At 37.4% G+C, this 14,242-nt stretch overlaps 1 protein-coding gene across 2 annotated transcripts in view; it reads right to left on the minus strand.

Moving 5' to 3' along the window:
* LOC150108408 (uncharacterized) overlaps positions 1–14,242 on the minus strand; it is a 371,725-nt gene that overhangs the window by 52,908 nt on the left and 304,575 nt on the right. For both annotated transcript variants that reach the window (XM_090390757.1, XM_090390758.1), the window contains one exon: positions 6,391–6,931. In XM_090390757.1, the coding sequence (XP_090246883.1) occupies positions 6,391–6,931 (541 nt within the window). The remainder of the gene's footprint in view (positions 1–6,390; positions 6,932–14,242) is intronic.

Raw genomic sequence — 14,242 nt, forward strand, 5'->3', positions numbered from 1 at the left:
CCAAATTGATGAAAACAATGTTTCAATTTATTACAGCAATTATTCAATTTAGCTAATGAGTCCTGAAATTCAAAGTAAAGGAAGAAATCATCTGCATACAGAATAAAAAAAAATCTTCAAAATTCTTGCCTGCTATTCAAACCATGGTTTAACAAGAAGTTGTGACTAGGATTTTTCAGGTCCAAATATCCAGACTCACCAGGTCTCTAAATTTTTTTTTATCCAAAACTCTAAATTAAAATTTCTGTATGAAAAAACAATTTTCAACAATTGTCACCATCAATCATTTACCTTTACTAATATTGCTCTGTTTATACTCACATCTACAATTCTAATGCCAGATTCATAACTGACAAATTAAAAAATTTTGTTGCCAAGAACTAACATTTAGTTGTGTATATATATATACACGAGGGCTGTTCAATAAGTAATAAGACTAATTTTACTGTCGCGAAACCACTCATCACAATATTAATTTCTGTGGAATAAAGAAATGTTACTGTCTGTATTATCAAAAGAGGTTGATAGATGGTGTATACGGGCTGATGTGCCAGAGTGTCACGTGACTAAACGCAAGCTTGCTTCAGCGCGTCTACGAGCTGCGACCACTCGTCGAAATGGAAGCGTCCTTGGAACAGCATTATGCGATCAAATTTTGTGTGTGTTTGCAAAAATCTGCATCGGACTCTTTTAACATGATACGCGAAGCTTTCCACGATGAAGCAATGTCGAGGGCAAGTGTTTTTTTTGCTGACATAAAACTTTTAAGGAAGGAAGGCAAAATGTGGAAGATCTTGAACGTGAAGGAAGACCTTCAACGTCCATCACAGAGACAATGATCAACACAACAGCGATTTATCATCAAGGAGGATCGCAGAATTACATATAGTATGCCAGCTGCATGTTGTCCTGAATATTTCTGTGGGGAAGTGTTCACTCAATCATGGCTGAACATTTGGGACTGAAACGTGTTTGCACCCGATGGATTCCCAAACTCTTGACACCGGAGCAAATGCAGCATCGAGTGGATGCATGCACAGAATGGAAAGAAAGACTGGAACAAGGTGACAACTTCTTAAAATGCATCATTACAGCAGATGAAGCTTGGTTGTATCACTATGACCTTACAATGAAACAACAAAGCAGTGAATGGAAGCATCTGTCTTCGCCTACCCCCAAGAAAGCAAAAACTGCAAAATTGGCTGGTAAAGTTATAACCATAATGTTTTTTGACTACGAAGGCATTGTTTACCAACATGCTGTAGAACCCGGGAATACTGTAAACGGCTCATACTATGCGGATGTTTTACGGACAATGGTACAACACGTCAAAAGGAAGCGTCCATTGCTGAAGAATGGCTTCTTAATGCACCACGATAATGCATGGCCACATAATGGTTGTGTAGTGGACGTTTTGCAGAAGAACAACATAGATATCCTACCACACCCTCCATACAGTCCTGATCTCACACCGTGCGATTTCTGGCTGTTTCCTCAGCTCAAGAAACCACTAAGAGACCGCCATTTCGAAAGCAACAAAGCATGTGTAAAAAGCTGCGGAAGCGGTTTTGAAAGAATTCTCAAAAAACAGACTTTCACATGTGTTTAAGAAGTGGACGCAATGTTGGGACAAATGCATCACATCTCATGGTAGTTACTTTGAAAAAGACCATGTAAATGATGACAATTAAAGGTAATATGTTTTCTGTATAAATATAGTCTTATAACTTATTGAACAGCCTCCGTATATCAGCTAATGCCTTTTATTCCCTTATAGGGATGAAGGTAAGACCGTTTAACCCTATCTAGCTTTTGGAGACTGAGTGGGCAGTCAGTTCAATATCCACCAGTAGCCAATCAGAGATAGATGGCCCAAGACTTCACTAATTATAAGCAGCAACCAATGAAGAGACTGGCAAACAAGTGCTGCCATTAAATGTTAAAGATACCAAGCTATTTTAAACCTGGTTTTACTCCAATTTCCCAAGTAAGCAAACAGACAAACAAGTCAAGTTTGCGCCTGCACATATTGCAAGTCTAGCTGACCCTCAAAGTAGTGCAAGTCAAGGCAACTCATGGTAGAGGTAGAATAAGCTCTGATCACTATTCTTAATATTTACCCTTAATGCACAGCCCATCTCCTAGAGGAGATGTATGATGCTATGTATTAAAGCCAGCAAGGCCACTACCCAGACTGGTTTCGACCTTTATTGAGGTCTCATTAGTGGGAGCCAGGCTAGAAATATCAAGATTTTAGTAACACAGAGCTTATAAGTATTTTACCAGAACAAGTTACCATAAGGTGTTTTAAAGGTCGAAACCGGTCTGGGTAGTGCCCTCCCCCCCCCCCTCCCTTGCCTTTAATACATAGCATCATACATCTCCTCTAGGAGATGGGCTGTGCATTAAGGGTAAATATTAAGAATAGTGATCAGAGCTTATTCTACCTCTACCATGAGTTGCCTTGACTTGCACTATTTTGAGGGTCAGCTAGACTCGCAATACATGCAGGCACAAACTTGACTTGTTTGTCTGTTTGCTTACTTGGGAAATTGGAGTAAAACCAGGTTTAAAATAGCTTGGTATCTTTAACATTTATTATACCCAAGGTAAAATACTTTCTACAAGTGCTACCATTTCTTGGTACTTAACCCAAACAGGATATGCTATTAGTGTGGGTTCTCTGGTTGATTTTCTTAAATTTATGGGATAAAAATCCCAAGTTTCTAGGAGAAACAACCCACTTGCCCATGCCAGAGATTGAATAAGCCAGGAGCCAGTCGAAGAAAGACTTAGAAAAAGTTCCTCCAGTCAGCGAATAGACTTAAGATTCACTCACTGGAGGAACTTTTTCCAAGTTATATATGTGTGTGTGTGTGTGTGTACAGTCTGTACGCTACATATACTCATGTATAAACGTCATTTTTTTTTTTAATTTTGAGGAATAAGATGTTACAAAAATAATTATGATAATTACCAAAGAATAATATTTATTATAATGAAATAATAATGCACACAAACAAGCCTTTTAGCAACAAAATAAATTTTTTTGTATCCTTGAGTTATATCCTCTGTCATGTTGATATGTGTCTTGAGAGAGAGTAAGACAAATTTCTAATGGTTTGTAAACATGCTTCCCTATGGTCAGACACATCACTCCAACTTATCTGTGGCAATGTTTTCTACATTTTCTTCGTAGTTTTGATGATCTGATAACTCATTTGGCATTCTTGCATTCATTTTCAATTGTTTCTTCAACAAGGATAACCCATTCTTCTTTTTCCTTGGCACTACATCCCCATGTAGGGCCTTGGCCTCCCATTTTTGGGTTTCATAACTCACTACAAGGTGGGGTCATTACCCCCCCCCCATGCTCAACCATGTGTAATTGTCTGTTAAGCATTGTGTTCTTAAGACTGGTTTGCAGGAGGCCCAAGACTGGCTAAGAAAAAAACTGTTTGAGAAAGATCCTTAGCTCCTCACATCAGCGATGAGAATCAAATGCAGGACACTCCTTTCCCAGGCATATGGTTGTGGAGCGCGTAACCGCTCGGCTAACCCATTATCTCCATTCTAAATTTTTGCATGGCAGTTAAGCAAAATGGGAGTTTTTTTATTTATATGTATTTTTTAAAATAAGTGCAAATTAAATTTTGAACCAATTAAAATATATTTAAAAATGTAAATTATTTATTATCATATTATTTTTTTTTTAAAAAAAGAAGCTCAGTCTCAGACTCGACATCTAGGCTTGACTCAACCTGAGACTTGAGTCTCGAAACATCAAACCCTTACAAATCTTAGGCTGCCTGGGACAAGGCAGCCCAAAAATTCAATATACTGCATGAGCAGTATATTGAATTTTTGGGCTCCAACTTCACACTCATTCTCAGTCTCTAATTAAACCATGCAACAAATTCAAAACTGAGTTTTAAAAGAGGAAAATGCAGTAAACTTATATTTCACCCCTTTCTAAAAAAAGCAGGTGCATTTTCTGGTCTCTTGCATAGACCACGACCACCGGTACAACTTCTTTTTATCTGCACTTCCACCCCACCCCCAAAAAATACAGAGCCCGATTTTCTGTCATCATTTTGCCTCTTCTCTCTGCAAGCATCCTCCAAAGATTGCAAAGGAAACAAAAGCAAATTATCTCCTACCATATCAGAAACATTGTACCATATATCTTTTGTGGAATTTTGTCAGAAAGAGATCAGAAAAATCATATTCAAAAATTGTGCTCTAGAACTCACAACTACCCTGCACTGCACTGATTTATAAACAGCTGGCATCTATCCTGTACATTAGCTTACATCATAATAGTGATACACACTGAGTTAGCTTTGCATTAGGAACACCCTCCACCAATTTACATATTCGGCACGATAACAAAGATACCAAGAGATATCAATGTCATGGTCAGCTACTATAAATGGGCACACCTATGCTCTGTATGTAATCAGGAAACATTTTCCAGTAATGGGAAAACATGGCAATGGAAGCCCATTTGACAGCAAGCAGACAGTATGGACACGGAGGGCAGGTGCCAGTATTTTGGAAACGGTCGACCTTGTTGTTGCTCCCATATTACTGTATCAAGAATGTACTAGGACTGATTAACTATGAACAGACATCCAGCAGAAGGGCTCACACTGATTCACACATGGTTGATCCTAGAGGTGAGTGTCGGGTGTCACAACTGGTATCTCAGCAATGATGCGCAACAGTCATACAGCTCACCCACCAGTATAACAGTGGGGCAGTTTGACCCATTTCCATATGCACCATACCTTGCTTTGCCTGGGGATCTGCAGCCAGAGACCAACAAGGTACCCATGATGATGCAAACAATGCCTGGCATGGGCCAAGGAACATCGGCAATGGACTCTTGACAGATGGAGGTTGTCTGGAGTGATGAATCCTATTTCCTGCTGCATCATGCTGATGGCCGGGTTCGCATTTGGTGTAAACAATATGAAGCCCTATCTGATGACTGCACAGTTGACGTTCAACAGGCCGGTGGTATTATGGTCTGGGGAACATTTTTTCTGGCACGTCCTAGGTCCATTGGTTATCATCTGACAAACACTGAATGGTGAACACTACAGGGACCTGTTAGCCAACCATCTCCATCTATATCTGCGGGAGGTCTATTCCAACCATGGTGCCATCTTTTAAACAGGACAATTCACCTTGTCATCAGGCTCATACAACTACTGAGTCACTTGAAGAACATTACAATGAATTCGCCAAACTGCCTTGGCCGCCAAACTTCCCTGACTGTGACCAATTAAACATGTATGGGATATGCTAGAACAGGGTGCGAGAACTGCTGATCCTCCTCCACATAATGAGTATGAACTGACAGAGTTGCTGTAGCAGACATAGGTTGTGTTATGCATGAGGATGTTCAACACCTTGTGGAATCGGTTCCTGGGCATCTGCAAGCCGTGATTGCACAAAGAGGTGGACCAACACACGCTATTAGATGTGTCCTAATGCAAAGCTAACTCAAAGCTTATATTTAGACCACCCCCCCCCAACCAGAAAAGGGACAAAAATGTCTGGCATCAAATTATAAACCCACTGCCTTTATCTTCCTCTCTAAATAACGGAAAAGGTTACCAGCATTCAACTTCTTCATTACCATTTGATCAATATCCATCAGTATCAATTCCACTTCTCTAGATACACAACAGATCTCCTAGCCCACAATACTCACTTCTCAATATGGACGTTAGGAGAAGTCTATGTGATTATAAATAATTGATCGAACGTCTGCATAAAGGCCTGTTCAGAACACTGCCATCTTTTGTATCGTACCTTCTACTCTCAATAAAAGTGTAGTCAGGTTTCTTTCCGGTTAATGAAATTGCTGTGTCACGGCAAATGGCTTCCTCTCTTTGGACTTCTCCACAATTGCAAGTGCCCCCACCACATACACACACACACACACCAATGGGGGTCTGTTCCATTGCCTATCCTCCTCTTTCCTATACAAAAATTACTTTGCACTTCCTATTTTCCCAACATCCTTTTACAGTCCAAATGTACATATACTTCTAGTCTTCCTCTTTCCATCTGCCTCTGAAAGCTGCTTTCATGAGGAAGACAGTTTTCAGGAGATGGAAAGTTGTTTCTTCCAACTACAACTTTCAGCTTTTCAAGAAGAATATCAATTGGTGCTTTCTCTCTCCAATGGGCTGTACATTCTGCTGCCTCTCACATGTGGGACTGATATATTTAAAAAAAATTATTTTGATATCAATTGTTAATGTCGTTTGCATTAAGTAATGTGATTCATATAGATTATAAATATCAGAGATTATGAACTTATTAATGATAATTAAAAATTAATCTGCTAAAGAGATTAATTATAAGATAACTTACCACAATTGTACCTAATGTTTCTGTGATAACTGTTCTAGCAGGACGTTGTGTGGATGAATTTGCAGCACCTCTTTTCCCAGCTTTTCCTTTTCCCCTTCCTCTGCCACTACCTCCTCCTCCTCCTGCACTTGTAGTGATTGTGGCAGTTATGGCAGGAGGTGGTGCTGGCAATGACACTGGTGGTGGTGGTGGTGGAGTAGGTGAAGATGGCTGAGTTGACACAGTTGATGATGGTGGCGGTGATGAAGGAACTGGTGTTACTGTTGTAGGAGATGGTAGTACAGATGATGAGGATGCTACTGATGAGGGTGGTTGTGATGGTCCTGTTGATGAAGGTGGTATCAATGGTGATGCTGGTAGAGGTTGTTGTTGTTGTGATGATGGTGGTGGTGGTGGTGGTGGTAATGGTGATGATAACTGGGGAACAGGTGAAGGTGAACGGGACTTTGTAGGAGATGCCTTAACTGTTGCAGAAGAATTTGGTTCTCTCTGAGGACTGGCAGGACTTGCAGACCGTGAGCTGTTAGTTTTCTTAATCACACTGCATATCAAAATAATAAAAAAAATAAAAGCTTACTTTAATTAATTAATTTTTAAATTCTATTGTATCTCAGATATGACAGAAAATTTGAAAACATATAGGTCTAACTGAGATATATTTAAAATTATTTTGACATCTATTTTTGTGGAATAAAAAATAGCCAATTTATATTATTTTCTGGAAACAGTAGAATATAAAATGTTCCATTTCAAATTTTGACATAAAAAATGTAAAATTAAAAAATTAAAAAAAAAAAAACCTGACATGAAAACCAAATACGATGTGCCAACGGGATAACCTGTCACACTATTTTACTTTGTCTAGACAAATGCTTTAAGAATTCCAAAAATAACATTAAAAGGAAAAATACAGTGATCTTTCAATAATCTGATCCTTGAATGGGTTACTAACTTCTGATAGAGTATATGGGCATGTGAACTAACTTCTGATAGAGTATATGATGTAACTGTATCTTCAATTATCCAGCAAGTTTTTTTAACTCTGTAGCTGGATAATTGAGGGATTTTACTGTAATTGCTTTATTTGCATGGCACTCATGATGCAATGAGAAGAACGCATGCCTGGTGATAAAAAAGATTTGAGTTTCAATCTTATCAAGAAAAAAAGACATATATGTGCTATGCACAGAAGATGTTTTGGCTATGAATATGATGAAGTTCAATTAGAGAAATACTGTGTAACTTTGATAAGTAACATATTCAATCATTCTTCCTCAAGAAGTTGAAAACCAAAGACTGCTCTCAGAAACATCTACACAAAATCACCTGTAAAACTTTGTATGATAGAAAATTAGATCCTGATCACCTTCCATCTCTCCCATATGTCTTGTGGAAAAAAAGTGATCTTTATTCTGAAAGAAGTTCATATAAAAAAAATTTTGCTGGAACTTTTCATTAAGATAACCATATAGCAAAGTAAGGGGAAAAATGTAGTGAAAAAGAATGCCGGCCAGAATTTAGAACTAGAATCAAATTTTGGACAATATTTTATTAGTGCTCCTTTACATAAAGAAGGTATCTGAATGTATCTGAATCACACAGCTGACAAAATGGAGAGTATGTCATCAATGTATCTTAACAGGTTTGAGAAATGCAGTATCAAGAATGTTTTCAGAAATGCACAATAGAGAAATTTTCTAGGGAAGAAGAAGAGAGAGTGTGTGTGTGGGGGGGGGGGGGGGGAGCAATGCTGTACCTTTATTTATATAGTGATCTTCCTCATTTGGAAGTAACCAGTATGATTAGCAAAACTGAAAGGATAACAAAACTGAACAGATCAGTAATGTCTATGGGAAAAATGTTTTAAAGTAAAGTGTTAGAAAGGCAGAGAGATATTAGTGAATAAAGAGGATGTCAAAATTAACAATGACTGGAACCATTAAACCCTACATTTAATTTATGCTCTTTTTACTCCCTTAAACCTAAACATGAGAATAATGATATATCTAGAGAGCATTCTGTTTACAGAAGAAACAACATTTCATATCAAGATTTAAAGTTCCAAGATTCATGATACAGAACATGTCCCAAGGTATAGGTTTAATTAACCTTTCATTGTGGCCTCTCATGTGCCAGGTCAATTAATACACATACACGCATACAGGGCTTCAAAATATTTCGTGCTGGCTCACCAGTCAGCTGTCATCTTAGGTGTATTCTACCAAGGTTGCCTAATATATGTTTAATCCTGGATCTGGTCAATTTATAAGTTTTCTTTAATGCTATGGCTTTTTTTTTCATGTTAGAAGTTTAATGGAGTGAAACAGCACTAGGAAAAAATTAAAAACAATATTTAATTCTTCCAATATTTCATGTCAGTTACAGAGGCATTGTCTGAGAGTACAATATGAGACTTGTAACACACACACACACACACACACACACACACACACACACACACACACACACACACACACACACACACACACACACACACAAGGCAACACAAAATTAAGTGAAGCACATACACACACACACAAAGGCAACACAAAACTAAGTGAAGTGCACTGATAGGTGTACCTCACCTAGTTAGGACAAAAGTACTAACTAGGTGGGGTGCAACTATCAGTAGCCTAGGACCTGGTATCTTGATGTATTAGTGTTTCCCATAATTTGAAAAGTTTTATGCAAATATTTATTCTAATCAGGCTATTTTTTAAGAACAGCAGCAGATTCTAAAAACAGTCTTTCTCTTCTAAATTTACTGCAATGGAGCATGGGATCATTTTCCAATTTATTCCTCCAAATGATATTTTTCCTCAGTCAACTGGGAAAAAACACCATGCTCATAATATGACTTTTAAATTATCCATGTTGTTATATTCTGGATGGTTGTATACACTGAAATGTATTACTGGATATAACTGGCCATAATCCATATGATTTACTGAACAACAGCGCTCTATATTATTTGTATTTAATTCAGTTGATAACAAATAATTATAATATCTAGAATAATCTAATTCACCAATTTTAGCATTATAATCAGCAACTGGATACTTGTCACTATCTATCCTTAGTGAAGTATCACCCACAATTTAAATTAAATTTGCCAAGAAATTATATTCTTGTTTAATCCTTTATCCAAGTGTAGGCAAACAAACTTTTTGCATGAAGTATCTTCAGGACTAAGCTATTTATATATACAGACTAATGATTTCACATTAATTGCCTTAGTATTTAAAGAGTATTATTTATTTATTTTTATTTAGTATTATATATTATTTATATTGGAAAATTTTCCACTTGGCATACTATAAATTAAAGATGCAAAGAAATTATATTCTTCGTTTAATCCTTTAATAAATTGTAAGCAAACAAAGTTTGCGCATGAAGTAATTTCAGGACTGGGCAACTCATATATACAAGCAATTGACTTCACATCATTTGCTCAGTATCCCATAATGCAAAGCACATATCCTTACGGACATGTATAATGCTATGTATTATGGGAGAGGTCACCACCCAAACTGGTTTCCATCTTTATTGAGGTCTCATCAGTGGGAGCCAGACCCAGGGGTGATACCAAGGTTGAAGTAATGCAGAAGTCATATTTCCATATATGAGTAGCCAAAAGGTGTCGCACCTTATACTCTGCATTAGAGATAGGTGTTGGAAGATTTTCCACTTGGTTACACTATAAATTAAACATGCCAAGAAATTATATTCTTGGTTTAATACTTTATTCAAGCGTAAGCACATATGCAAAAGCATGTGTACTTTGCATAATGCAAAGTACATGTGCTTTGGGATATTAAGGCAAGTGATGTGAAGTCATTAGCTTGTATATATGAGTTGCCCAGTCCTGAAATCACCTCCGGGTTTGGCTTCCACTGAGAAGACCTCAAATGAAGGTTGAAATCGGTCTGGGTAGTAACCCTTTCCATAATTCATAGCATTATACATGTCCTGATGGATATGTGTTTTGCATTATGGGATAATAAGGCAAGTGATGTGAAGTCATTAGCTTAAATATATGAGTTGCCCAGTCCTGAAATTATTTCAAGTACAAACTTTGTTTGCTTAGACTTGAATAGAGGATTAAACCAAGAATGTAATTTCTTGGCATCTTTTACTGTATATTCTTTAGTTCTACAGTATTATTTACCTATTATTAACAGTAGTAATAATAGATCAATTAGTAAATATAGGTACACAACCAATTTTTCAACACCCTTGGTTCCAGAGACATTTGCTGGATCAATGGAACTAATACACGAATGTGGTCTGAAAAGTTCTTGGCCTCGACCGTAGGTGGCAACGCATTCGGCATGATTTTTTTTTTTTCCAAGTTGGTACATCTGTCATAAGCATCCGTGTGAAATTGCAAGTTATTCTATCAAGTAGTTTGTTTTATACAGCTGTCTGAAGCAAAAGTGTTGTCTGTCTGCATCCCTCAAAATGGATAAAATTGAGTATCGTGCGGTTATAAAATTCTTTGTAAAAGAAGGATAAACACCAAAAGAAATTCACTCGAAGTTCATAAAAGTTTATGGGCACTCTTCTCCTTCATTTTTGACAATTAAGAAATGGGCTGCCGAGGTTAAATATGGCCATACCAGCCTTGAAGATGATCCACATGAAGGACTTCCAAAAAGTGTAACCAGAAATCATTGATCAAGTGCACAATATGGTATTGGATGACCATTTCAAAAGAACATGTAGGATATATTTTGCATGAAGAATTGCAAATGAAAAAGCTTTGCACAAGATGGGTGCTGCACTTGCTCACAGCAGATGAAAAACGCACTAGCATGAAAATCTCTGAACAGTGCTTGGAGCATTTTAGAATAAAGCTGACTTTGTGCATCAATTTCTTACTATGGATGAGACTTGGATTCACCATTTTACACACACACACCAGAATCCAAACAGCACTCAAAACAGTGGACAGAAGCTGGCTGTTCAGCGCCAAATAAGACAAAGTTGGTTCCATCATGGCATCGGTGTTTTGGGATGCTAAAGGCATTCTGTTTAATTATCTTGAAAAGGGTAAAACAATAACCGTGGAATATTATTCTGATTTTTTAACCAGACTAGATGAAAAATTCATGAGAAAAGACCCGGTTTGCAGAAGAAAAAAATCATCTTTCATCAGGACAATGCACCTTCCCACAAAAGTGTTTTGGCAATGGGAAAATTAAGGGATCTGCACTATGAATTGTTGGAACATCCACCCTATTCCACAGATTTGGCTCCTCTGACTTCTATTTCTTCCCAAAACTAAAACTCTTCCTCACTGGTCAGCGTGTTTCTTCGAATCAAGAGGTGATTCGAAGAAACACGCTGAGAAATACACGCGAAGAAATACAAAATACACTTGTAGAAGTGTATTTTGCAGATCTTACTGAAAACCATGACAGGATAATGGGGCTGGAGCATCACTGGAATAAATGTCTTAGTCCTAAGGGAGATTATGTTGAAAAATAAAAATAATTTTGAAATTGTAAATTCGTTTTTTCATTGTTTGGCCGAGAACTTTTCAGACCACCTTCGTAATAATAATAATTCATCAGTAGTATACACTTCTGACTCACTAATTATACCTTTCCCATGTCCCAAAATACCATGGACTGCTAATACAGTAAATAATCAATATCAATTAAATGTGAATTAAGTGATTTAATAAAATGTACTTGTATAAGTGCATTTTATATAAATGCATCTCGTGATCTATAGCACGAGTTTAAGCCCAAACTGAATGTCATCAAAGACAGTAAAGGGAGCATTACTAACAGAAGAAATGGAAATCAAAAACAGATGGAAAGAATACTGTGAGAAACTGTAGAACAGAAAGGATGAAGAAAATTTTGAGGAGCCCTCTCACCAAGGAACATTTCAATTTGGAACCTCCTCTACTTAGGCATGTGGCGAAAGAGCAGTTAATTGGCTTAATAGCAATAAGGCCCAGGGTGCAGACAGAATCCCAGCAGAGTTAATTAAGGGTACAGGAAATGGAGGGATAAGAGCATTTCTTAGATTGATTACAAGGATATGGGAGACAGGATCATGGCCTAGATCATTATAAAGAATTATTAATTTAATCTCTCATGCAAACAATATTTTATTAAAGATCATTCTAAATAAGATTGAGGCCATTGAGTTAACGTTAACTCAAAGTTAACATCTAGAATTTGTCCTAGTTCTCCCTTGTCATTAGAGAGGAATTTTGTATCATCAGTATACTCAGAATTAACTGATCAACCTACCAATTATCCTAATTCTTGTTTTCAGCTCATTCAATGCTAACATGCATGATAACCTGCATGGATACTAAACAAGTGAGGAGAAAGTAAACATCCTTGCCTAACTACCTTTCCGACCTGAAGATTGATCATTAATCTGAGGTATACTGATGATACAATATTCCTCTCTAATGACAAGGGAGAACTAGGACAAATTCTTGACAAAGTTAACAAGTTCAGTAAGTACAGAGGACTTCATGAAAATTATGGAAACAACTAACCACGTTAGAGTAAAGCTTTAGTTTAACATAAACCAAAATAAACACGCAATGTTTCGACCCTCACGTGAAGGTCATCATTATTATTAAGAGAGACCTTCAGGGAGTCAGAGACTTATCGAGGGAGGCCACATACTACACACACCAGCTATCATACTTATTCTTGAATTCATTCACACTGCTTGCACTCACAACATCCAATGGCAATCCATTCCAATCATGCACCCTCTGAGAGAAAAATCTAGCCCTAACACCCTTCTTGGCGGCCTTCATTCTCAGCTTCCAAGGATGCCTCTTGTCCTTTCCCCACCCTCCATAAATTGAAATCCTGTATGACCCTTTTCAGAAGTTTGTAGTCTCAATCATATTACCCCCTCTTTCTCCTGTTTGCTAGTGTCTGTAGTCTACAAATTCTCAATCTATCTTCATAATCAGTATTCCACAATCCCAATATCATTTTTAACACTCTCCTTTGTACTCTCTCCATTATATATATCAGAATATCACAACGGAAACCAGACCTGTGCACAATAGTCCAAGTGAGGTCTTATCAAGGCCTTGTAAAGAGGCAAAATAACATCCTTATCTTTACATGTGAAAGTTCGTTTCAGCATTGCAATTATCTTTTGAGTTGTATTTGCAATCTTTGTCACATGGCTCCTAAACTTCAACTTCCTATCTATTAACACTCCAGGATCCCTAGCCTCATCAGTTTCTTCTAGCCTAATCCCGCCAATATAATACGACATTGGATATCTAATCATACTGAAGTGAATGACTTTACATTTACTGACATTGAACTGACACCCATTTTCCCATGCCCACAATTCCAACGTATTCAAATCATTTTGCAAAGACTGCATATCAGCAGCATTCCTGATTACCATACCTATCTTTGCATCATCAGCAAATAACTGTATGTTGCATGTCAAATCCTTCCCAATATCATTAATATACAGATTGAATAACAGTGGACCAAGCACTGATCCTTGTGGTACACCACTTGTTACCTTAAACCTTGCAGACTCTTATCTCCCCGTATACCACTTTTTGATATCTGTCAGTCAGCCATCCTCTTATCCATGCTGATATTGTATAACCCAAACCCATTTTCTCCAATTTATACAGCAGTCTGCCTGCAATGCTGTATTCTGTCAAAAGCCTTAGCAAAATCCAAAAGTATCATGGTGTATCCATTCCCCTTGTCTAGTTCAATGGTAACATTGTCATAGAACAGTGATGGCAAACCTGTGACACGTGTGTCAGCACTGACACACCTTGGATGTTGAAAGATATTGGTAATCTGATGAAAATACTGCGATAAATAGT

The sequence above is a fragment of the Typopeltis vanoorti genome, chromosome 3 (genome assembly GCF_054136105.1).
Source record: "Typopeltis vanoorti isolate ZY-2024b chromosome 3, IOZ_Tvanoo_1.0, whole genome shotgun sequence".
NCBI lineage: Eukaryota > Metazoa > Arthropoda > Arachnida > Uropygi > Thelyphonidae > Typopeltis > Typopeltis vanoorti.